Raw genomic sequence first — 26206 nt, 5'->3', positions numbered from 1 at the left:
GCAACAGTTCCAAACCAGAGACTGGAGAGCTGTGGTGACTAAATGCAATGCACAGTCCCAGCTGGACCCTTCGCTGTGAAATATATTATTACCGAGACCATCTCGAGGGGGGTTTGCACACGAAGGGTACGTGAGAGTTCTTTGGGACCACTCTGAACCCTCTTTGTATTTTGAAATAGTTTCAGAATAAACATAAAAATGGGGAAAAATGCCATGTTACCATCTACTGGCTATGTTACTTTTGAAGAGGTATTTTGCTCTTTTTGCCTCAATTTCTTCCTCTGAGAGGTGAAGACAGAAGCAGCCACCTAAAGGGCACTGTGAGCGGCGGAAGAGGGGGAGCCGCTGGATCCGGCTCTGGTCACAGAGGAAGTGCTCGCGCCGCGGCCGTGGCCGTTATCATCAGCATTAGGTTCTTGCTAACGTCCCACTGGGTTTCTTAGACTCTATGATGTCATCAATTGTCAGACACGTTATTTAATATACCACTGAGGGAAAAATGCTCAATTAGACCCTGACAAAGTCACTCCAGTCCCATGGCCGACAGCACCTTGATCAAGTGATTAGAGTGAACACCTTAGTGAAGGGACAAGTTGACACTGAAACTTTTAGTGCTTAGAGCTCTTTCAGACCTAGGGTAGATTTTCAGGGTAGATTTTCATCCTGTGCAGCTCTACCGATGACTTGAAAATGGAAAGGACAAGCCAGATGAACCGGGAGAGGGTTCCTACGACTTCTTTGCTTTTGGAGTCTGTGTCATTTTGCTTTTGGAGTCTGTGTCATTGAGTCATTTTGACTCGGAGCCTCAGTGTCTTGTTTATTTACCCAACAGCATCCTCTGTCCCCTCAAGGCCATCAAGGCCCTCAGCACAGGCACTCAGGGAAGACAGGCCGCGGCAGCACCTGGGCGGGATAAAGGCCCACCTGCCTCCTCTGAAGCCCTGCAGAGCCCCTGCAGGTCCTCTCCTCCCCTGGCGGGATGTCACACTGCGCTGCCCCCTGGGCTTTCTCCGCTCGGGCGGGGTCCTCCAAGCCGTTCCTGGCCAGCTCTGCCTTGCCTGGCAGGAGGAGAGCAAGTACCAACCAGGCCAGACGTCCCGGGGCTTCAAGGTGGATTCATACCGCTCCACTCCCCTCACCCCCGACGGACAGCCGCTGTCCCCTTTCCCCCGGGAGGTGCCCTCCTCTTAGACAGGAGCAATGCGACTGCGTTTTCTTTTGCCTCAGACTCCAGTAAGGCTCGGCAAGGCACTGGGACTGATCCTGTCTTTATTGAAAGTTTTGACAGTTTGTTCCCCATGGATACTTTTTGCATTAATTTTGATTTTTTTACCATATTGCACTAAAATATGATTTGATTACTGAATTTTTGGGTGCCTCCTTAAATTTTGCAGGAGAGAGAGAGACAGAGTGCACCTCATTTACCTTTGCCTTGACCCCGCCTGCCCTGCGGTGCTCAGGGAGTTGTCATTCATTCATTCACTCACTCATTCATTTCACACAGTCACTAAGGACCTCCTCGGCGCCAGGCCGTGTGCTGGGTACTGGGGGGAGGGCGTGAGCCAGCCCTGAAGACAGTGCTGGGGAAACACAGTCATGACCACGCACAACTGACAGACACGTTGGAGGCACAAGGTAAGAGAGGATACCTGGGAATCAAAATGCCACCGGCTCCTGCTTGGGCAGTGGTCCTGCAGGTGGCTCCGAGCTAGGGTCTCCCACGCAGCATCGCGCTGGATTCCTGTGACAGCCCTTCCAGGTGGTAGATGCTTCTGTAAACATAACAAGTGAAGTTCCTGAGGCTCGGAGAAGTTACATGCAGGTGATTTGCACAAGGTCACGCTCTAAGAAGTAATGGACTTGGGAGTCCAGCCCGGGTCTGTCTGGCCCTGGGCTCGCACTGGCTGTATCACTGCAGCCACCTCCCTCTGCATCCCCGTGGGCAGTCAGGGAAGGCTGCATGGAGGAGGCCCTGTTGAGCTGAGGCTGGAAGAGTGCATAGGAGTTTACGGGGAGACAAAGTGGGGTAGAAGTCCTTCTTGCAGAAATAAAAGCAAAGTCACGTCCACAGTTCTAAGAAGCAGGGTGATGCTTATGAAAAGTCATTTGTGCAGAAAAGTCTTGGACCGGGACCGCTTCCTCTTTCTGCTTCTCTGTTTCCTAACAACGTCAGCACAAATAGGAAGCGTGTGAGGCTCACTGCCGTCTGGACTCTCCGGGGGAAGGCTGGTCTGTCCCGCCGCACAGAGGTACGGCCTGGCTTTCAGAAACAGGGCTGGAGAAGGGGTGGGAAAAGGGGAGTGCAGGGAATCCAGGCTGGGAAAGGATAAGGGGCATCGGGGGTGGGGGTTGTCATGTGGGCAGCTGTGCTCTGGGGACGCCAGGGTATGGCTAAGGCTTGGAAAGGCCTGAGCCCGGACTCCTCAGGCAGCCAGTGGGTAGCGAGACAGCCAGGGGTGCCACCCTGCTTGGATGTTGTACGAGGGCTTTGGGGGGACCCAGCCTCACTGGCCTCACCAGCAGGATCCAGTTGTCCTGGTGGGGAGGACACCTTGGAGGTAGAGAGTGCTCAGGCCTGGGAGTCAGGCATCTGTGTACTGTCTGTCTTTGCTTTGTCACTAAGGTGTTGGTGGCAGTGAGAGCAATGCTCTGCGCCCTGGGCTTCTATCTCCTCATCCATGGAATGGGGAGAGGGTGGCTATCCCCTGACATCCCTGTTTTAGAAAGAGACAGAACATGCATGTCTCTGTGTGCGTGTGCGTGTTGACATCCCTGTTTTAGAAAGAGACAGAACATGCATGTCTCTGTGTGCGTGTGCGTGTGCGTGTGTGCGTGCAAATCGCAGATGCACAAGAGACTGAGAGGCGGAGGGTGAGACCTGGAACCTTGCTGTGCTGGGGCCTGGCGCCGGGTGCAGCTAGGAAGCTCACTTGGAACTTGAGAAGAGGCCCGGGCCCTTGCCTGGAGACACAGGGGGCACTGCCCGGCAATCTCCCTTTTTGTTAACTGTCACGCTCCACCCTGAACCACTGTTGCTTATTTGGGTTTGGGCCCAGGTGTGTGTGGCTGCCTGGGTGAGAAAGACCTGAGCCCGGACTCCTTAGGCAGCGAGTGGGTAGCGAGACAGTCGGGGGGGCCACCCTGCCTGGATGCTGTACGAGGGCTTTGGGGGTGTCTGCTTCGAGGTGTGTGCAGGTGTGTGTGCTTGTCCTGAGGCTGAGAGGGCAGGTGTTTCAGTGGGTCTGCATTTGGGTATGAGCCTATGGGAAAGTTGCATATGTGCAATTTTTAGTCTTCAAAGGCCCTGAGGTTATATGTTTGCATAACCAGATTCTAATATTTTTCTATACTCTTTCCTGCTTTTTAATCACTTTATAATGAGTAATCCTTTACGATTAGCTTTTGGTCAATCTTCCTTTAGTCACCAATTTTATTTGTATTGTTACAATACAAGGATAAACCAATACTGCAGGATAGTTCATGAGTTGTTTAATGAGTATATTTAATGTTAACCAAAAAAATACATATATATCTGCTTTATTAAAGTTAGAATAATCCATGCACTGGTTTCTCTTCAGGTTGTATGAATCTTTTGCCTTTTACTAAAAAATTAGAATAATCCAGAATTATGTATCATAAAAGACAAAGGCTCTGCTCTCTCTCATTTTTTTCTTTTTTTTTGAGACAGAGTCTGGCTCTGTTGCCTGGGCTAGAGTGCTGTGGCATCAGCCTAGCTCACAACAACCTCAAACTCCTGGGCTCAAGCGATCCTCCTGCCTCAGCCTTCCGAGTAGCTGGGACTATAGGCATGTGCCACCATGCCCAGCTAATTTTTTCTATATATTTTTAGTTGTCCAGCTAATTTCTTTCTATTTTTAGTAGAGACGGGGTCTCGCTCTTGCTCAGGCTGGTTTTGAACTCCTGATCTTGAGTGATCCTCCTGCCTTGGCCTCCCAGAGTGCTAGGATTACAGGCGTGAGCCACCGCACTCGGCCCTGGCCCTACTCTCTCTACCAATGTATCCTTCCAGAACATTTCCTAAGCATGATATAAGAGTATAGTTTTTCTTCTTACAGAAATGGGATTTTTTTTCACTTAATATTACATTTTGGAATATTTCCAAATTTCCACAATATTACATATAGATTTAACTCATTATTTAACCCTAAGAAATATGTTGCATTTATTAGCATGGGCATGCCACAATTTACCTAATCTCATATTGATAGATACTTAAGTTGTTTCCAATTTTCCACACCTATGAAAGTGTTTCTGTAGCTTAGATTCCTAAATGCAGAATTACTGTGCTTGAGGTTGTGGGTTTAAAATTTTAATATGTGTTGCTAAGTCATCCTCAAAGTAGCTGGACTAACACATCCAAGGTAATTTATCTTTGGGGAAATTATCAAGCTTTTAATTTTGTCCAATGTAATAAATGAAAATTATCTCGGTTTTGCTTAATGTTTTTCTTTCCCTGATTATGAGTGAGGTTATATCTCTTCCACACATTTACTGGCCATTTGCATTTCATTTATAATGAACACGAGAAGTCCTTTGTCCATTTCCCGATGGGTTCTTTGTCTTTTACATCTCAACTTGCAGAGTGATTCATTTATTATGTATATTAATAATTCATCTACATATGTTGAAAATATATTCTCCCAGATTATCAATTATCTTTACCATGTTTAGGGTGTCTTGTGTCAAGTAAAAATGTTTTAATTATGAAGTTAAATCTGTCATTATTTTTTACTTTACGGTTTCTGGTTTCAGCATCTTGTCCCACTTCTAAGATTATGGAAATACTTTTAATGCTTTTTTTATTTTGGTTTTGACTTTTAGATTTTTAATCCATCTAGAATTTAGAGAGGTGAGTGATGTGTAAAGGAATGACCTAACTTTTTAAAATAATAATCACCTGTCTCAACGTTGCTAATTATAAGTGCGCCATCCCTCCTGTCCTCAATGATGTGAAATACCACTATTGCTTCTGGAATCCTACGCACACTTGGCTACTTTCCTCATTGCTTTCTGTTTTGTCTACTGTTTTGTTCCTTATTATTTTTCTAACTAATAGAGCAAGGCTTTCATCTTTAGTTTGTTATAATTTAGAATCAGTTTGTCAAGCCCATTACAAATCTTCTGGAGTTTTTAATTTGACTTCCTTGAATTTAGAGGTTATTAGAGGGAGGCTGATGACGGGAAATGAGGACGGCAGCGGGAGGCTCCCCTGTGCATGCCTTTGACAGGAGGGCGCTGACGTTCCTCCTTAATTCCCACCTTGCCTTCGGCTTCCTCCACCTCTTCATTCGCCAGGGCTTATTTGTTTGTTCATTTAATCAGAAATGACTTGTGTATTATTAAATATTTAGGAACATCTGTCAAGATAAACTTATCCTTCCCCCCCCACCCCTGCCCCTTTTAGTCTGTTCATCTGTTTCGTTTCATCATAAACAGATTGCTTAAGGCTCTCCTTCCGTTTGTGGAACACTCTACCTGGCCACGGGCATCCTTCCTTTAAAAGTCTTTGTCAGATCGTGCTATGAAATCGTTTTCGTCTGGAGTGAATTTGTGTTGTGCTCCCACCTCCCAGTTTTATCTCTATCCTTACATTTCTTCATAAGCTGGGGAATTTTTGTGGTGTGTTTATCTTGAGTGAGAAGATGTTTGGTTTCTCTCTTCTCTTTTCACCTCTCCTTTTCTCTCTCCTTCCACCCCTTCGCTGCCATCCTCCTGTCTCCATGCTTACTTTCTGTCTTTAATGACTTACATCTTTAACGCATGTAATTCATGGATATTTTCCACCAGCATTTGAGTTTAATTAGCACATAGATGATCTTCCAAACAAGACAAGATCCTTAGCAAGTTTTCAGTTCTCCTTCATTCTCCATCCCAACCTCACAGCCAACTCCCACATTAAAATCATCTGAGTTTTAGTTCAATATTGTTATCACGTATTTATTTATTTTCACTTTATGCAGTGACAATCTTCTTTACTTACCTACAAGGGTTCTTGGTTTCTTTGCTTCAGTATTGCATCCTATCTTTCTTTCTTGGAATTTTTTTTTTCCTGAGATATATCCTGGAACAATTTTTTTCCAGAAAAGATCTGAGAAACTTTCTTTGTCCTTATATATTCAAAATATTCTCTTGCCCTTGAATGTCAGAGGAAGCTTGGCATTTTGTAATTCTATGTTTAAACATATTTTTTCTTGGTATTTTCAAAGGATCTATTTAGAGTTCAGGGTCACTGATAAATCTCTTGCCAGCCTGACCCTTGTTCCCTTGACAGTAACCTATGTGTTTGTTTCCTTCTGGAAGGTTTTCCAGGATTACCCTTTTATTCTCGGAAGACTGAAAGTTTACGAGAGTGAACTGGGAATGGCACTATTAAAAAGCAACCTTGACAGTTAAGCCCAATCTCTGTTCCCTCCTACAAAGCCCTACTTTAGTAACCCCCCTTGAATAAAGTCTTCCTTACTGTCTTTATTTATTTATTTGGAGGCAGAGTCTTACTCTGGTTAGAGTGCAGTGGCATCATTGTAGCTCACTGCAACCTCAAACTCCTGGACTCAAGTGATCCTCCTGCCTCAGCCTCCCGAGTAGCTGGGACTACAGGCACATGTCACCATGCCCAGATAATTTTTGTATTTTTAGTAGAGACGGAGTCTCACTCTTGCTCAGTCTGGTCTCTGACTCCTAAACTCAAGCACTCCTCCTGCCTAGGCCTCCCAGAGGGCTAGGATTACAGGCATAAGCCACCATATCCACCCCTTACAGTCTTTTAAAAATATTTTTTAAAAAGAACCTTGTTCTTTATTTAGTGGACTGTTGTCTCCTTGAAAGCCCTGTGAAGTTTTCTTCTATTTCCAATTGTATCATTTTGGTTGCACAAATCTCCAAACAGCAGTGCCTTAACAACACAAAAGCTTCTTTTCCCCTCACATAAAGGATGTGCAGAGGTAGGCAGCCTCAGGCAGGTGTGGTTGCTCCAGAGTGACAGCAGGAATCCAGCTTCCTCTCTGTCGCATCATCCTTGCATATGGCTTCCATCCTCAAGGTAACCTCATGGTTCAAGACAGCTGCTGGAGCTCCAGCTGTCACCTCCAGGTTGCAAGCCGGAAGAAGGAAGAAAGGCAGAAGGGCAAAACTGGACCCCTCCCACCTGAGTCAACTGCTTTTAAGCAGGCTGTTTTGGAAGACATGCACAGTGCTTCCACTCACATCTTCTCAGACAATATCTTTAGTCACTTGACCACACCTAGCAGCAGGAGAGCATAAGAAATATAACCTGTTATTCTGTACAGCAATAAACCCAGCTGAAACCTAGGCTTCATTGCCGCGAGAACGGGGACAGCTGGGTACTGACACTGTCTGCTACACCTGCCCTCAATTCTCTCTGCTCCCTGCTTCTAGTTGTTGGAATTCTTGGATCTTTTTCCCAAGTCTTAACTTTTCTCCAAAACTTTTCATCTCCTGGCCTATTTGCTCTGTCTTTGATATCTACCTTTTCCATTTGTGGAGTTCATTCTGTAGTGTGGCCATTATTAAGATTTTTAAAAATTATGGATCCTAAATCTTCAAATTCCAAGAACTGTGTTTATCTGTTCTTTGCACAGCAGTCTCTTCTTTTAAATGGCTGTGATTTCTCAAATCTCCCAGAGGATGCCCACTTGGATGCTTTAAAGGTTTCTTTTATCTTTGCTCTAACTGTGCATGTCCATAGAAGTGACTGTTGAATCAGTATATGCCGGAATGGACATGCGCAGGAGTGGTGATTGGGAAATGCAATCGCAGAGTGGTTAAGGATACAGAGTCTCGAGCCAGCCTGCTGTGGGCTTCAGTCCAGCCTGTTCCTTACCAGCTGTGTAAGTGTGGACCAGTTACTTAGCATCCCTACCCCTGGCTCCTCATCTATACAGTGGGGAACTAATGGCAACCTATACATAGATGTGTTAGTATCTGTAAAGTCCTTTGAGCAGTGCCTGGCTTGTGGTACGTGTTAAAATATTGTTAGCCACTGGCATGAATTCTCTCTGTGTATGTGAATATTCTGTTTATTTTCTTTGATGACATTAATTTATTTTAACCTTTTGCAGTAAAGGACACTAACTTGTCCTCTATAATTTTGATTGCTATGGTCTGTATGTTTGTGTTCCCCCCAAATTCGCACATTGAAACATAATCTGCAATGTGAGGGTATCTGGAAGGCCTTTGTGGGAAGTGATTGGCACCTCTGAAAGGCCCCAGAGGGCTCCCTCACCCCTTCCGCCACGTGTGCTTACAGCGAGCAGTCTACGAACAGGCCCTCACCAGATACTAAATCTGCCAGGCCTTGGTCTTGAACTTCCCAGACTTCAGAACTGTGAGAGACAAATGTCTGTCGTTTATAAGGCGCCCAGGCTGTGGAACTTTGTTATGGTTGCCCTAACGGATCAATACGTTGGCACAAACTTTTTTTTTTGCACTTTGTCCTTTGCTTTATGGTTCAGTAAATTATATAAAATAAAGAAGATTTCACTTTTACTTACTTCTATCTGTCAGTCTTTGGCTTCTACTTGCTTTTAAGCTTAAATAGTTCAAAGGTATTCACTTCTATGGCTTGCAAACTTAATATGATTTAACTTTTTACATCAAAATTTTTAATTAACCTGATATTTGGAGGATGGTTTGAGATGGACATTTAGACTGATGTTTTTTATTGGTTATCCAATTATCTCAGCATTTTTAGTTGAATATTCCGTCACTTCCCATTGTTCTCGGTTCCTCCTGCATCATGTAGCGTCTTCCCGGGTAAAACAGAGCTTGTTTCCAGCCAGTGTGTCCACGGATAGTGTGCGTGTGTGCGTGTGTGTGTGTCTGTGTGTGCGTGTGTGTGCGTGTGTGTCTGTGTGTGTGTGTGTGTGTGTGTGTGTGTGTGTAGCCTGAGTGGAGTTTCAAACAATCTCACAGAAGCAAAGGGGCCACGGTCCTCTGTTGTACTCCCCTGGTACTTCCCGAGCTGGACAAAATGAAAAGGAGGAAATCCCCAGCCCTGCGGAGAAAAAGGAACTGGCTGCAGAGGGTGTTGGGGGAGGAGTGACCGTAAATGGTGGGGGGGAGAGCCACGCTCCCGGTGCTCCAGAGAGCGTGCGAGAGTTTGTGTGTGCGTGTGCTCACACCCGGAGGTGACACAGGGGCATCCAACACCCAGTGACTCCCCAGAGTAGATGCAGACCAGCACCCCACAGGGAGCTTGGTACAAACCAAATTCTAGGCCTCCCTCTCAGCTGTCCTCCTCTCCTGGGCATTGCACGGTGGTAGGTGTTGACAACCAGACAGGGGACCCACCACCCCCAAGGCCAGGAAGCTCATGTCCCAACTATCTTGCCCAAGGGGACTGAGGCTCCAGGGGAGGGGACTGTCCCCGGTGTCATGCATCAGGGCCACCACTCTGGGTTCCTGTAACAACATTGGGTGTGTCCCTGGGACTATGAGGAGTGGAGGGGTAGATCCCAGGTGACATCTATTTTTGCAGGCCTAGAGGAGGCAGAGCCCAGAGGGAGGGCCTGTGACATGGGTCTCTCCTGGCCCCCAGCTGGGCAGGAACACAACACTCTGGGACACTGAGGACTCACCGGTGCTGGCCCCTGCTTGTCCAGAGCGGACCAGGGAGATGGCGCTGATCCGGGCGCTGCTCCCCACGGCCCTGCTGGCTCTGTGCTGGGTGCCGCGCCTGGCGGGAGCAGGTTAGTCCAGTTGCCCCCTCCCCTTCCCTGCCCCCTCCTGACTGCTGGGCCCTGGGAGACCCCCACCCCTGCATGCTCCAGGACGCGGCCTACACCTCCTGCCCTCTTCTTTTCCTCTACCCCTCTCCCTGCCTGCCCGGGGTCCCCCGTCTTTTCCCTCCTTCTCCGTGTCCCTGCTCTTCCTTTCCTGGAACACCCGGCCCAGGCTGTCCAGCTGCTCTGCCCACATCTCTCAGTGCGGCCTTCCAGCCCTCTGGCCCCAAGGGTAACTGCTCCAGCCCTTTCCTGCCCCTCCTGCCCCAGCAGACACTGTTGCCCTGGCAGCCTCCAGGGCTTCCGCCTCCAGGCCTTTGTCCTGCAGGGCCCTGCTTCGCCCTTGGCTCCTTTCTTGTGCCTAGAGGCCCTGCTGGGAAGGTCCTGGGGTTCCTGGGGCACAGTGATGCGTCCCAGTGCCCCCAGAGAACCAGCTTCTGGGACAACCGTAGGAACCACACTCCCTTCTCCAAACTCCAGGCCCCCAGGCTGAGGCCCAGAGAGCAGGCGGGAGGCCCCAGGGTCGGGCACTGCCACGCTGCACCTCCAGGCTGGGTTTGTGCCTCCTCCCAGGCTGCACAGTGGGGCAAGGGTGTGGGGCCAGAGCCTGACGCATGTCCCTGTCCTGAAGCGGGGGGACCCTGCTCCAGGAGCAGCACATAGCTCAGGGGCCCAGGCAGTGTGCTGAGAACCACCCAGAATACTGTGCTTCTGTCAGGAGAGGAGGGTGCACAGGCAGGAACCCAGGAGACCCCTCCCCAGGGCTGGATGCCCTGTAGGAGCCAGGAGGGGCGGTGACAAGGTACCCTGGAGGGGACAGGGGTGACCCCCTCCTGCCTCTTCTCGGTCAGAAACCATCCCGCTGCAGACCCTGCGCTGCTATAACGACTACACCAGCCACATCACCTGCAGGTGGGCCGACACCCAGGATGCACAGCGGCTCATCAACGTGACCCTCCATCGCCGGGAGGATGAGTGAGTGACGCTGTGTGCAGGGGCCGGGGCAGGGGGCTGTGGTGTGCAGAGGGACGTCTCAGGTCAGCCTCGAGGGGACGGGTCAGAGGACAGAGGAGGCGGGGATCCCCTCCCCAGAGCTCCTGCCCTGCCCCACAGCACTGCTGTCTGACCTCAGGGTTTCGGCATGGGACTTCTCTTCTAATGCAGTTGTGGTGGTGACAAACTTTGCCATTTCATCACAATTTGACAAAATGACCCCACATGACCTCTCTTAGTTCCTTCTCACTGTGAGGCAGGCAGAGCAGGGCAGGGCCGGGATGAGGAAACCGAGGCAGTGGAGGTGAGGCCTACACCCGGCCACTTGACAGTGATAGCAGTGCAGGCCACACCAGCGTGTCCTGGGGGCTCCACAACCTCCAGAGGAGGGTTGGCCTTTCTCACCCCGAGGTCTCCAGGGCACATGCCGCCGGGAAGGTGACCGGCATCACCCTGGGATGTTGGTGAGAGACTAAATCAGCCATGAATGAAATGACTATATAGCTGGAGGGACAGGGACCAGCGACACCCCCCTGGAGGCTGCTCGGGGCGGGGCAGGCTCTGTCACAGCCCACTGCTCACATCTTCTGCAGGTCCCTCTGCTGCTCTCCCACACGCCGCCACCGTCCCTTCTCTGCTGTCCGCGATCCCACCTCACCCCCCACCCTGGCTGTGACCTGCTCCTGCTGCACTGAGACAGCAGGGGCCCCGCAGAGATGCTCCCAGACCCCCGCTCACCCCCCACCCACGTCTGCCCGCCGCCCTGGGCCTGCCTCCCCTCCCAGGCAGAGGATCACCTGTCCCAGCTCCTGTCTCAGTCCCGGGCCCGGGTCCCACCTGGTCTTGCTGCTCAAGGACGTCACTGCCACCCCAGTGCCCACTCTCGCTGTGCCAGCAATGGTGCCTCTGCTGGGATCCTTCCCAATCACCTGCAAACGCACCCTGACCCCCTTTACAGATGCCCACAATGATGCAGCCCCTGGGCAGCTCTCGGCCCCCAGCCCTGCAGGCCAGGCCTGCCTCTGCCTCCCTTGACAGCGACACCCTCCGCTCGTCCCAGGGACCTGCCTGGAACCCACTCGATCAGGCTGTCAGCCCCAAGCTTTCAGCCGACTCCCTTGTCGAGCTCACCAGTGACTGCTTATTGCTGACTCTAAAGGTCAATCCTCAGCCCTCTTACACTTGACCCGTCGGGGCTATGACCTGCCCTTTTACAGTCACTCGACTGCCCAGTGGTTCTCCTGCCTCCTCGCCCCCGATCTCCTCTGCTCCTTCCTCCTTGTCCCCTGCCTCTGCACTGGACGCTCCAGGGCTTAGTCACAGGCCCAGCCCTGGTGTCACATGCACTGACACCTTCCCTGACACCCATCTCCGGATGCACCCGTGTCTCGTCAAGCCCACACCCCCCTTCCCCGCTTCATGTAGCTACGTAAGGTTTCTCCATCTGACGAACTGCGCGGTTCGTTCAGCTGTTTGGTGTGTGTCTGCTTCCCCTGGGTGCCAGCTCCGTGCGCAGGGGTCTGTGTGCACTTTGGTCACTGCCAGGCCCTGATTCCGGACAAAGACAGGCACATGGCTGCCACCCCATGAGCAGTGGATGAGTGAGTGACCCTCATTCACTCCGGGCTGAGCCGTGTCCTCTCCTGACAGTGACCGTCCAAAGCCAGTGTCCTGCGAACTCAGTGAGGACATGCCCTGGTCAGACTGCCCGTCTCCCCACTGTGTGCCCCGGAGATGTGTCATTCCCAACCAGATCTTCACCCTCGCCGACAAAGACTACTTCTCATTCCAACCGGACCGGCCACTGGGCGTCCAGCTCACGCTCCCTCTGGCCCAGCATGGTGAGCGCTGGGTCCCTGTCCAGACAGTGGGCACCAGGGGTGGCCCAGGGAGTGTTCAAGGGGAAGACACTGGCTTGGGGCTGGGTTTGGGGCCTTGAGGGATGAGGATCTAGTCTCCTTACAATGCAAGTGTTGGAGCCGGTACCATGTGGGGAGCCCCTGCCCTGTCCCCAGCTGCCCCCACCTCCTCCCAAGCCATGGGTTCCCTTCAAGAAAGCCATTCTGATGACTCACATAGAAACTTACCAATTTACAAAAATCTTCCGTCTTACTGGCCTCAACTCGTTTCTGCAGCGACCCATTATATGGAGGAGGCCCTTGAGGCCCAGAGAGGTCACATCACTTTCCCAGAGTCCCACCCCCGAGCAGTAGTGACAGTGAAGGGTCAGCCTTCCCTGGGGCTTCCTGCGTGCTGGACACAGAGCTGGTGGCCCCGTGTGTGCTGGGAGCCCACGGTGGCCCGTGAAATGGTCCATGGCGTCACATGGGTGTAGATGGTCATTTCATGTAGTTAGGGTTTCCTGGACTCTGTGTTAGACAGAAATATAACCAGCACTTCAAATTCATGGATTCAAGGAAATTATTACTTAGAATAAGACTAAATAAAAAGCGGAGGCATTTTGTAAACGTTTGCATTGACATGGCAAAAGCCATGCAGGTGGCCGGCTGTCAGCCGACACTGCAGCTCCCGCACGACTCTCCAAGTGACTCTAGGCTGGGCACTGCCCTCACCGCCTTTTGGCTGCTTATGAAAGGGACACAGAGGGGGAGGTGACTTGCCAAGGCCACCCCAGCTGCCGCTGGCAGAGCTGAGATTCCCACCCAGGAAGGTCTGACTCTTGGGCCTCTGATCCCAGGCCCCGGGCCACCCTGCCTCTCTGGCAAGGGTCAGAGGGGAGGGGGCTCTGGCCTTGGCTTCCTGCTTCTTTTTGCCACAGCCTCAGGAACCTGTTGCTGGAAGAGGGAACAGGTTAGGCCATGAGGAGTTCACACTGTTTCCAAACGTGATTGACGGATGAGAAAGTCCCCTTCTGATTGGAACTCAGAGCCCGTAGGCAGGAACACCCGAAGTTGTCCCGCCTGAGAGTTTACTGACACCAGTGTGTGCCATGGGCAGTGGGCAGAGGGCACCAGCCCTGGCAGATCCGGACAGGCTTCCCAGAAGAAAGAATCTTGTAGCTCAGATCTGAAGAGTGGCTGGGAGGGTGGGAAGAGCCTTCCCGGCAGGGGTAACAGCCTGTGCAAATCTGGGAGATCGGGAGGGGGCAGGATGCTGGGAAAGCGCTGGCCATCGTGCCCGGGGAGCACCGACTTCGGGAGGGCTGCAGGTGGTAGGAAGAAACAGGAGACACACACAGGGGCCTGGCCCTGGAGGGGCTTCTGTGCCCTGCAGAGGCGTTGAGAGCCACCCTCTAGGCATGGAGAGCCACGGAAAGGGGATGGCATGACCAGAGGTGGTGTGAGGATGCTGGAGGCAGGGGTGGCAGGGAGGCGGGAGCCCAGAACATGAGCTCAGGCGCTGAGCCCAGGAGAAAGGACAGAGAATGCACTGGGGTATGGCCAGGGAACGGGAACATGGGGGGACGCAAGTCACCCTTAGGATATACATGTAATTCACTCGTTCACTTGTTCTTTCATTGAGCACCTACATATACCAGGAGAGCAGCGGACACACCAGGTGGCATCCCTGCCCCTTGGAGCTTTCAGCCTGGAAATATGGGGAGGGGAGGGTGGCACTTGGCCTCGCGGAGCTCATGTTGGGTAGGAGGCAGGGTCCAGCCTAAAGCAGACTGGCAATGAATCAAGGAGGCTGAGGGTGCTGAGGAGGGGACGGTTGTGCGTCTGATCTGCTCTGAGGCCCCACGTGTGGATCTGGGACATGTCACCTTCCCTACCAGTTTCTCCATCTCCCAAGTCGGGTGCCCTGGTTTTGCACTGGCTTCCCAGTCGGTTCAGTTGGTGGCAGCTTCCAAAGTGCTGTGCCGGGAGGGATCCCCGCTGTGACAGTATCAGGGTGGGGACTGCGGTGACCCACGAGTGGTGGCTGTCCTGGCTGTGCCTGGGCAGGGCGGTTCCCTGCTGTGTGTCTGCCATTCTGGGCCTATGATTCCTGAGGGCTGCAGCTCTGACCTGCTCCAGCACGCCACGTCCTGTGTCTAGTACAGAGCCCTTACATCCTATCCGTGTGGATATCTTGTGTTTCAAAGTCACCCCTCAGCAATGGGACAGACACTTCAGGAAACCAGGAGCCATGTCACTCATTAACACATCTTCTTGGCCAACCCAGTAGGTCCAGCAGATGTCCACCTACTTTGTTGCTGGAAGGACTTCATGAGCAGCCCCCAAGGTTGCTGACATGTATTCATTCATTCATTCATTCAGCTTGCCCCCAGATTCACCCCTCAGCCACATCTCAGGCCTGGAGCTTGGGAAGGGGTCAACACCAGCCCCTGTCCCCCGTCTCCTGTCAGGCAGACAGGAAGACACACAAATCCACCTGGGTGGTAAGACCACGGTGGGGGGATTCACGAGGCGCCACGGCAGGGCAGGCGAAGGCACAAGGGATGTGCCTGGGGACAGGGATCCCAGGAGGTTCCTAGAGCAGGAGCATCTGCCCTGGGCACGGACAGCGGGAGGGGCCCGGTCTGCCCGCAGCGCCCTCTGCCGGCAGCCTCAGGACAGGGGCGGCTGAGCTGAGCGTGTCCTGCCCGCGGTTCCCAGAGCTGGTGCTGCAGGTGCACGGCCCCCTGCACAGCTTCCACCCTCCCAACTCAAACCCCAGGACCTGCAGATGAGGGCTGGAGCCCGCGGAGGAGCCGGGTCAGGATGGGGCGGGTTGGCCTGGAGCCCGCGTGTCCACACAAAAGGCCACGCAGGCCCTGACCAGCGCCAGCCCTCAGGCGCCCTCCGCTTCCTCTCCCCTCCAGTGCAGCCCCCCGCGCCCCGGGACGTCCAGATCCGCCCTGCCGGGGACCGCTTCCTGCTGGCCTGGAGTGTGGCCCTTGGGGGTCGCCAGCCCCACTGGCTGTCACGGCGCGACCTGGAGTTTGAGGTGGTCTACAGGCGGCTTCAGGACCCCTGGCAGGTAGGAACCACAGCCAGCTCTGCCCGAGCCTCAAGGGACGGGCCAGCGCACCTCCGCCAGCAGCCGCCCTCTCCCGACAGGACGCGCCCACCCTCCGCTGCAACAGGTCCCAGGCCGCGCTGGGGCCCGAGCACCTCATGCCCAGCAGCACCTACGTGGCCCGAGTGCGCACCCGCCTGGCCCCGGGCTCCGGCTTCTCAGGACGGCCCAGCGAGTGGAGCCCAGAGGTGCGCTGGGACTCGCAGCCAGGTAATGGAGCCGGGTCGGGAAGTGCCCGGGGGAAGCGGGCCCACTGAGAGCTCCTGCCACAGCAGGGGTCTGAGAGGCCACCTGTGGGCTTCCCAGATCTCCCGCTGCCGTCTTTACAATCCTGTCCCGGGCCACTCCCTCTCCACTGCGACTCTGCACAGGCAGACTGGTTATCTGTTCACTTCAGAGTTCCAGTTTTCTGCAATAGTAGAAAATAGTAGCAATTGCAGTAATAGTAACAATAGTGCTATTAACAGCTGTGTCTTAATGGGTGCTACCCACGTGCAGGGTTCACCAACATCATTGTGCTCAATCCCCCCCCCCACCGAAACTTAGATACTGTCCCCATCCTCCCCGGAGGGCGGAGGCGGTGCCGGTGCAGGGTTTTCCCCTGAGCTGCGGGCTCCCAGCTGGCAGGGTCAGGCTGAAGTTTCATCCCAGGTCTGTTGGCCCCAAAGCCCATGACCTCTGCGTGGTGCGTCCCATGGCAGCCCCCGGGCCAAGAGCTGTGGGAGGGCTGAAGGAGGGAGGGAATGAAGGACTGTCTCCCAACCAGGGGACCAGGCCAAGCCCCAGAACCTACAGTGCTTCTTCAATGGGGCTGCCGAGCTCAGCTGCTCCTGGGAGGTGAGGACGGAGGTGGCCAGCTCTGTCTCCTTTGGCCTCTTCTACAAGTCCAGCCCCGATGCAGGGTGAGCGTCTCCTTCCCCCATCCCCTCCTCTCCTCTTGGTCTTGCTGTCTCCAGGCCTCCTCCTGTCCCTGGGGCCCCAGAGGAAGCCACAGCCCACCCCCAGGTCTCATCCCTACCTCCCGGGGTCCCTTCCTCCTTCCTGCCCTCAGCCATCTGTGATCCTCAGGGAGGAAGAGTGCTCCCCGGTGCTGAAGGACAAGCTCAGCAGCCTCTACACCCGGCACCGGTGCCAGATTCCCGTGCCCGCCCCCAGGACCCATGGCCAGTACACCATCTCTGTTCGGCCAAGGAAGGAAGAGAGACTCATCAAGAACTCAGAAAACAGTGAGTGTCCCTGAGCTTTCTGTGCGGGTGGTCTCGGGACAGCACCCTTTCATTGTGTAACCCCCCAAAATTCAGGGTTCTGCATGGCCCAGGCTTCCTGCTTGTCACTTTCAAAGCAATGCAGTCCAGTGGCCAAAGGCAAACGAAAGTAATTCTAATCTCCTTTTGACATTCTCAAGAAGCAATGATACAGCAATGACGATGGTGAAAAGTGGGAATGAAGATACAATGTCTATCCCCTAGGAACAGGGCTTCAGCCCCCTGCTCCCTGGCTGTATTTGCCCAGCCCTGCAGCTCTCAAAGCTCCTGCTACACGCCACACCTCCTGGGCTGCCTCTAAAACTTTCCCTTGTTTTCCCTAATTGCATTTTTCCCTTCCTGTTTTCCAAAGTTCTCCTCTGATATTCTCAGACTTCAACATGCATGATCTGTAGTTCATATTTCAATTGGGGGCTGGGGTGTATGTAAGTACCTTGTTAATCCTCCCAGATTTATGGCCCTCATTCCTTTTTTGTAGCCAGAACCCCAATGTAATGAAACCCCCTAAATTCTACTGTGGTGATCAAGTCCTCCCATTCAGTGTTTAGTGCTATGTCAAGAGCAGCAGCCAGTTTGTCTTAGTCACCTGGGCTTGAATCCACCATCAACTCTCTTGGGGGTCCTCCCTGGTAAAAGGAATTCCTACAGTTCAAGTGTACAAAATATGTAAAGGGCCTAGGATAATTCCTGACCCATAGGAGACCTCATGAATTACAGGCATTAGCATTATTTTTATAAAAGCCCTTAGAAGAAATCGAGCTTATGAGCATCGTTTTTTTTTCCTGATGAGTAGACTGAAGCTCAGAGTGGTTGAGTGACTGACTTAAAGTTGCACAGCTATTCATAGGCAAATCAAGGCTAGAATGCAGAACTTCTGACTCCATGCCCAGTTTCTGCTTTCTTTTCCCTTGGCCTCTTTCAGCTTGTGGGTCTACTGGGCAGATGGGAGGCGCCGTCTGCCAGAGGCTTCACCTTTCGGTTTGGTCACCATCTGTTCAGGACCTGGAGTCTTGTACCAGTGGAAATAGCACTGATGTCTAGCATAGAACACAGGGCCACCCATGACAGTTTCCCTCCCTCCAGTCCAGATGGCCCGCCCAAGTCTCAACATGACCAAGAACGAAGACAGCTACAGCCTTCGCTGGGAAACAAGGAAAATGCAATACAATCACATAGACTACACCTTTGAGGTGCAGTACAGGAAAGACTCGGCCACGTGGGAGGTAAGGGCCTGTGCACAGGGAGGGGGTGAACAGTGGGGAGGATAAGACAGGAAGGAAACACCCAGAGGAATTCACCTGCCAGGTGTCTGGCTCCCAGCAGGTGACCAGTCAGAGGTAGCCCCGGGACTTGGTGATCACGACCCTGTACAGTCAGCAGATCACTGTCCCATCCCTTGGTGAGGTAACTGAGGTTCAAAGAGGTGATGTGACTTGGCCCAAATTAACACCTGAACTTGAATTGCAAGGGAGCACAGACTGTTAGGGCTGGAAGGGGCTGAGAGAAGGCTAGGATGAGGGTTTTCAAAAGTCGCAAAGTCCTGGGGATACTTCTTCAGAGAACTCTTACCTGGACCCAGTGTGCAGCCGCTCAGAGGACAGCTACTCCTATCAAGGGGGGTGGGCCAGCCTGGGGGCTCAGTCTCCTGCCTCAACCCCTAGGCAGTCCTCAGGGCCTCCACAGAGCCCAGAGCAGAAACCACAGAGACAGCCCCAGACTTCAGGCTAGAAATAGGGAAACTGAGGCCAGGAGGGAGGTGGGTCAGTGGTGGAGCCGGGATCGGGCCCCAGGCTCCTGAACTCCCACCTCAGGGTCCAGAGTCCAGTTGACCTGCATTGCGTTCTTGCAGAGGGCAGAATTTGGGTCTAGGCTGCCCCCCGAGAAGGCGGGGAGGTTGAGCAGTCTAAAAATGAAGGTGGGACCAGGTGACCACTCAGGGTTCTGGGCCTTGGTGTTGTCCTGTGTCAGAGGGCTGTGTTGGAAGAGGTGGAGCCCCTGGTTACAGCTGGAGTGCTTGCTGTCCCTGGCTGGGCACGCCATTAGACACTCCATGGGGGGGTGAAGCCACAGCAAGTCTGGGGTGCAGTAGCAGCTGATGACCAAAGGGGAACAAGAAAACCGGGGGCGTCCAGGTGGGAGGGGTTTGCAGCTGTGCCCACAGGCACTGGGGCCCTCAGCACACCTGCTGACACACGCAAACCCACAGGATAGCAAGACTGAGGTCCTCCAGAATGCCCACAGCATGGCCCTGCCAACCCTGGAGCCCTCCACCCCTTACCGGGCCAGGGTGAGGGTGAAGCCCTCCAGGCGTGGCTACAGCGGCATCTGGAGCGAGTGGAGCGAGGAGTGCTCCTGGGAAACCGAGTGGGGTATGTCTCCGGCCTGCATCCACCCTCCTGGGACAGCCGTGTCTCCAAATCCCTCCTCCTTCAAACTGGGGCTTAGGCCTATATTACGATGACCCTTGATTTCGTTAGCCTTTGTGGCAGCCACTACCCAGTGGTTGATCAGCCCAAGTTTCTTGTTACCATAAAAGAAAAAATTCAAGATGTGCAGACTAGGGCCTGGGATTGGAAGGTTGGATCTGATTTCTTAATCTTCCCCACCTCCTTGCACTTGCTGCATTCACTGGCCCCTCACCTGTCACCATGGTGACACCAGGGGACTCATGTAGAGCAAGACAAGGTCCATCCAAGGCGTGGCTTCAGGCACAGAATAGAGGAGGTGTTGGGAGCAAGCCCCCAAGTCCACAGCCAGCCTTAGCAGGGGAGGAGGCCCAGGGAGAGGCCACAACCAAGCAGAAAGGAGGCTGGACCAACGGGCCTAGGGGAGGGAGAAGAGGGGAGTCCTGGAGGGGCCCAGCCTATGAGGGGCTCAGGGCTGGGCAGCAGGAAGAGTCAGGGGCTCCTGAGGTGCCTTTGCACCTGCTGGTTCCTCTGCCAGCTTGGGTTTTCACATCCCCACCTCTCTCACTCTCTCTGTTCCTGGAGGCCCAGCTTATGTGCTGCCTCCTTAAGGAAGTCCCCCGTGATTGCCATGGACTGTGGTCCTTGCACTCCCCATATACCTCTTGCTTCTGGAATGGCTCTAGCCCTCCTGTGTCCTCCCCAGCACTTTGAACATTGTGGGGGTTCAGACCGGTGCGCTCTTCTTCTTAGCAGGTGCTGGCCCCTGCCCACCCCCAGAACTCCCCAAGGTCGTTAGCCTCCAGAGCCCTGTGCTTGCACAGAGCAGAGTCCTTGGGGGGATACGGAGCCAGCCCCACCCACCCTGCCCCGCCCCCACCTCCTGAGCCTCCAGCCGTTTCCCTCCGGGATGCTAATGCCCCTCCTCCTTCCTGGCTGCGGCAGTGCTGCCCACGTGGGGCCTGGCCCTCATCCTGGTCTGCATCACCCTCACCTTGCTCCTGGCCCTCCGCTTCTGTGGCATCTATGGGTACAGGTAAGGGGACTCTGTGGGATTGAGGGGGGGGGCAGGACCTCAGTGGCCACCAGTGCCCCCAGCCCAGCTCCTTCCAGTCCCTGCTCTGCCACCCACCTCCTGGGCCTCAGTTTCCCCTGTGCACATGCGCATGGGAGCAGCTGGCCCTGAGGTCTCTGATGGCTGTCACCTTCCTGGTGTCTACAGGTTGAACAGGAAGTGGAAGGAGACCATCCCCAACCCCAGCAAGAGCTGCCTGTTCCAGGTAGGATCTGTGAGGGGCCCAGGGGTCCTCTGCTGCTGCCTCCCCTGTCCCTGTCCCTACCGCCTCCTTCCCTTCCTGTGGGTTTGGGTGGGGGTGTCTAGGAGGACTGGGGAGGGGCCTTGTAAGCTTTGAGAGCGGGGCTGGACTTGGAAGTTGCCGCCTGGGCTCCCCTGGGCACCTGGAGGTGCACAAGCCCAGCCCTCCCTGCGGAGCTCTGCGTGGAGCCCGAGGGAGAGTGAGTGTGGGGACGCCCCGGGGCGGGGGGGCTGGAGGACAGCGTCACTGCTACTGGGAGGGGTGGGTGTCCCGCGGCAGGCCGCGGCAGAACAGCACACCTGAGCTGAGCCTTGAAGTGTCCGGGTGGTGTCAGGTGGCAAAGGTCACTGCAGGCCCAGGGCACGTGGAGGGGAAGACAAGACCCTTCATGGACGGGGCTGAGAGGGGGGACCCGAGGCCGGGGGAATCTTGGGGGCTGAGATGAGCAGGGGCTGGACACCAGCTTGGGGCGGGGCAGCCCTTGGCCCGGCAGGCGGCGCCAGGTTTGCTTGTGGGGGGGTCTTGGGGCCGGTGTGGAGGAGGAATGGGGTGAGCATGGAGGCTGTGACACCCCAGATTAGAGGAATCACAGGAACAGGGCCCCTGTCCCCAAGTGTTGAGAACCTTGGGGAAGTCACAGCCTCTCTCTGGGCCTCACTTTCCTGGTGTCAGAAGGTTGTGGCTGTTCCTGACAATGTGGAGGATCTTCCCACATCCGGGGGCTCCCTGAGTCCTCGTGAGGCCCCCTCTGCCTTTTGCCCTCTGCCCTCCGCCCTCTGTCCCCCCTCCCAAAGCCCCCTCACGCCCATAGGCACAAATGTCCCTGCTCTTCCAGAACGGGAGTGGGGGCATGTGGCTCCCAGACAGCGTGTCGGCCTCCACCAGCAGGAGCCCCCCACACCAGGGGCCGTGGGGCAGCCACTTCCCTGAGCTGGAGAGGTGAGTGTCTGGGCTCCTCGGTCGCTCCTGACCTCTGGGGGCAGGTGGGGGTTGGCCCCGTTGTGCACATCAGGGGCTCGAGTGAGGTGGCCTCTGGCCTGTGGCTCACAGTGAAGAGATCCAAAGAGGCTCCTTTGCACTAAAGCAGGAGGGACCCCGGGTGGCTATCAGGAAGAACTTCCCCTTCCCAGGTTAGGGACGGACAGAAAAGGGACTTGACCAGAGGCAGGAGACTGGAGCAGATGGCCTCCCCCTGCCCTGCTGCCCAGGGAGGTGCCACAGTGCAGAGGCCTCATGGGGTGGCCTGTGCAGGCAGCTCACGCCGTCTCCTCAGGGAGCGCTGACGGCACTGTTGGTAGGAGGAAGGAGCGAGTGAACAGGGCACGGCCTGGCCATGAGCCTGGCACTGGAGGTGGATGGCCTGTGAGGTCAGAGAGGGAGAGGGCACCAGCCTGGCGGAGGAAGACCTTGACCCAGGCCTGGAGGATGAAGTGTGTGACCCAGGGAGAGCCTGAGTCAGCGTCCAGCGTCCCCCTCTGGGGCTCCTGCTCCCCTCACCTCGCCCTGCTCAGGTGCTCACTGGAGCCCTAGGTGGGCTCTGGCCCTCCAGAGAGCTGCCCCCACCCCCCTGGCCCCCCGTGCAAGAGCTCAGTCATCTGCCCAGGGTGGCTCTGACATCTCTGCCCACGTTCTCCCCACAGGGTCATCCCTGTAGGCTTCCAGGACATCGAGGTGTCACTTCTCACCACAGAGGACCCTAAAGGTGTCTGTGACCCACCATCGGGGCCTGACGTGACTCCGGCTGCCTCCGGCCAGCCCACAGAGCAGCCCCGCAGCCCCCCGCCGGCCCCGCCAGACCCCTCAGACAGGCCTGAGAATCGGCTTTCCAGCTTCGACTTCAACGGCCCCTACCTGGGCCCGCCCCGCAGCCACTCTCTGCCTGAACTCGGGGGCCAGCTGGTGCCCCCGCAGACGGGGGAGGGCCAGAAGACGCCGCCCCCAGGGTCCCTGGAGTACCTGTGTCTGCCTGCTGGGGGGCAGGTGCGGCTGGTCCCACTGGCCCAGGTGGAGGGGCAGGCCCAGGTCATGGACGTGGAGCGGAGGCCCACCCCGGCGCCCGAGGGGAGCCCCTCCTTGGAGTCTGGGGCAGGCCCTGCCTCTCCTGCACCTGGGCCAAGGGTGGATGGACAGGGCCCAGTGGACAGTCAAGTGGCTCTGGCCACAGGCTCTGGGGACCCTAAGGATGCTGCCGTGGCCTCTGGTTATATTCCCGCTGCAGACCTGTTGTTCACCCCAAGCTCAGGGGCCCTGTCTGTCTCCCCAGCTCCCCCTCTGGGCCATTGCTTAGACCCGAGCCCCAGTCTCTGTCCTGGGCCGGCCGGGGGGCCTCCTGGAGTACCAGCCCCCATGAAGCCAGGCTTTGAGGGCTATGTGGAGCTCCCTCCACCCACAGGCCAGTCCCCCAAGTCCCCCCTGGGCAGTCCTGCCCCTCCCGCGGCCAGCAGCCCCGCGCTGAGCCCTGTGCTGAGCCCTGTGCTGAGCCCCGCGTTGGCATCCCCACAGCCCGAGGGGCTCCTTGTCCTGCAGCAGGTGGGTGACTATTGCTTCCTCCCTGGTCTGGGCCCAGGTCCTGTCTCGCCCCGGAGTAAGCCCTCTTCCCCAGGAGCCTGTCCTGAGGTCACAAATCTAGACCAGGCTTTTCAGGTCAAGAAGCCCCCGGGCCAGACCGGGGCCCAGGTGCCGGCCATTCAGCTCTTCAAAGCCCTGAAGCAGCAGGACTACCTGTCGCTGCCCCCGTGGGATGTTAGCAGGCCTGGGCAGGTGTGCTGAGCCCCTCCAGACCTGGCGAGGCGAGTCCCGCCTTCCCTCCCGCCAGCCTCCCGCCCCTCCACAGCCACTTCTGCAGAGCCCTAGGGAGGCCTCCTGCCCAGGAAGGGGGTCAGCCCCGCTGCTGTCCCCACATCACTCCAAATCACTCCGCTCCTCTCTCTCTCTCTCTCACACACACACACACACACACACGCACGCACGCACACGCACACACACACGCACACACACACACATGCATGCACACACGCACATGCGAGCACACACACACAGTTCATGTTAATTTATGTTTAGGCTGTGAATTATTAGGCTTTCCATTATACTCCTTCCATCTCCCCTTCATTTCCTTTTTTATCAGGTTTCCTTGCTTTTGCTATTTTCTTCCTTTCTTCACTGATTTATCATTAGAGTGCGATTGGGGTCCAAGCTGAGCCTACTCGGAGACCGAGATGTGTCTGGTTGTGTTTAAGGACTTGTGTGGGCTGCCTGTCCCCGGGCAGGCACTGAGGCATGACATGATTCTTGCCCAGGTGCTGAGCCAGGAGGCACCAGGTGGGCGCCATGGGGGCAGGACTTGGAAGAGCAGCACAGCACCGGCACTTCCAGGCTGGTGGGGGGGGGAGGAGCAGCACGGACCAGCCTTGATCGTCACTCCAAGAAACGAGCGTGGTAGGAGGCGGATAGAGGATGAATGTGAGAGGCTGTCTGGGAGCTCCCGGGGAGCCCTGCTGGGTGTCCCAGAGATAACTGAGACCTCACGTCATGAGGAGAAGTCACCGACTGGGCAATGCTGGTTAGGGGCCGAAGTGATGGCCAGGCTAGGACCTGGGGAATATCGGGAAGTGGGGGAAGAGGAATCCAGAACCCACATGTACTCTAGAAGAATTGGGAAAAATTACTGAACAAAGGATGATGCCTGAGGGCTTTGAGTCTGAATGGCTTGCTTCCCTCCCTTCCAGAAAGATTGTACGACTTCCACCCCCCCCACCCCCCCACCCGTGGCCACAGTGAGGGACTGTTGATCTGTGTCTGGGCCTGAAGCGGGGACAGTGGTTCTTTTAAATCTTTGCCTTTCTGATACACAAAATTAGTGGCATTAAATTGCTTTGACTTGCATTATTTGATGATTGTCAAATTTGCACATATTTGTATATGTATTAATGTCTTGGGCATTGGTATTTTTTAACTAGGCTGAGCCTATTAAGGTCTTTGTTCTGTTGGGTGCTATCTTTTGCTAATTATGTTTTTAAAACTATTTCTGTATGCCCTTTCATGGATGGTGCAAAGTTTTTCTGCTGAGTCTGTGATTTATCTTATGATTTTGTATATGAGGCTTTTTGGGGGTACTCAGCGTTAAAGCTTCTGTGTTGTCCAAGAGATCTATAGTGAAATCCTTTTCCATTTTTGGTGTCAGATTTACAAAGGCCTTCCCCACGGCAAAGTTGCATTTGTCACCATTTATTTTTTTTTTCTAGTTCTTTTTGTTTCAAGCTTTTTATGTAAAATTTTATTTTGGAAGGTATGGATGTGACACAGAAGTGTCTTTGCAGCATTTGTTGAATTATCTATTCTTTGTCCATGTATCCAAAATGCCACTTTTATGACATAGGAAGTCCTCGCGCATATCCTTCGTCAGTTTCTAGGTTCCCATTTTTATTACCTTGTCCTCTTGATGGCACCCACCGTTTCGGTTGTTCTAGTTTTCTGATGTTTTAATAAGTGGGAGAGCAAGGGTTCTTGTTACTTTTGTTCCCACATCCCTGTTCATTACAGCAATGCTTGTGGTTGAAGAAATTTATAAACAACTTACATGTTCATCCATACTGAAATTCCCATGACATTTTAGTAGAACCCTCTGTTAAAAATGAATGACATGGACCCCCGTGTATTAGAAAGAAGTCCAGGATATTAATTCCAAAATATCCAGACATTGTTAAGGAGAAAAGACTGCAATAAAATATTTGTAATATAAGACAAAACCCTGAACTTTTGTGTCTGTGTTGGAGTAGTTGGGGGTAGGTGTTGCTCTTCGAAACCCCAGTTGCCTCATAAGCAGGATGAATCTGTTAAACAGAAGGGCCTTTGGTTTGGGGGGCACGACAGTGAGCACAGGACGTGCATCAGACACAACGGACAGGCGTGTGTGGCTGTGCCCAGGGTAGGGAGAGGTGGTGGTGGTTGGCGGGAAATCCAGGGAAAATCCAGGAGGGATGAGGGAAGAAGAAAGGCATGAGGGAGAGGAGGATATAGAACATATGCTAAAAAAATCACTCGTTGTTATCTGAAATGCCAGTGTATCTGGGCATCCTGTGTTGGACGTCTAGTCACGAGAGTGGAAAGCTAAGAGCCTGAGTTCCCCAGTGAAATGGCTGAGAAGGATCAAGTGCTTCTTCCTGGCAGGCCTTGCCCAGGGGACCCACAGGACCAATTCATTTGATCTTCCTGACTCGTGGAGGCAGAAATTCTCTTAGTCACATCAGTTGTGTAACTGAGGAAACTAAGGCACAGAGCGGTCACACGACCTGCCCCAGGCGAGCCAGCGGGTGAGCAGCAGAGCCAGGATTGGAGCCCGCACCCTGCGGCTCAGAGCCTGCCCTCGAAGACAAGTCTCTCACCTGAAGATCCACACGTGGGTGCGAGGTGATCCCTGCTAGCTGGCAAGACAGAAAAATCCATAAACTGAATTGATTAGCGGGAGGGGGAGATTGAGCCACAGGTGACCATGACAGATGTTT

At 54.3% G+C, this 26206-nt stretch overlaps 1 protein-coding gene across 1 annotated transcript; it reads left to right on the top strand.

The window, feature by feature from the left end:
- Positions 1–2161: 2161 nt before the first annotated feature.
- On the top strand, positions 2162–25450 carry CSF2RB (colony stimulating factor 2 receptor subunit beta). The gene is made up of 14 exons (XM_045552961.1): positions 2162–2249; positions 9518–9728; positions 10613–10736; positions 12405–12595; positions 15523–15680; positions 15761–15929; positions 16486–16621; positions 16788–16945; positions 18068–18207; positions 19191–19353; positions 20335–20425; positions 20612–20669; positions 21541–21644; positions 22346–25450. The coding sequence occupies exons 2-14, from the start codon at positions 9656–9658 to the stop codon at positions 23472–23474; spliced, it is 2694 nt and encodes an 897-aa protein (XP_045408917.1). The 5' UTR covers positions 2162–2249; positions 9518–9655; the 3' UTR covers positions 23475–25450.
- The last annotated feature ends 756 nt before the right edge of the window (positions 25451–26206 follow it).

The sequence above is a fragment of the Lemur catta genome, chromosome 6, assembly GCF_020740605.2.
Source record: "Lemur catta isolate mLemCat1 chromosome 6, mLemCat1.pri, whole genome shotgun sequence".
In the NCBI taxonomy this organism is placed as follows: domain Eukaryota; kingdom Metazoa; phylum Chordata; class Mammalia; order Primates; family Lemuridae; genus Lemur; species Lemur catta.
This window is presented reverse-complemented; position numbering and strand designations above follow the sequence as displayed.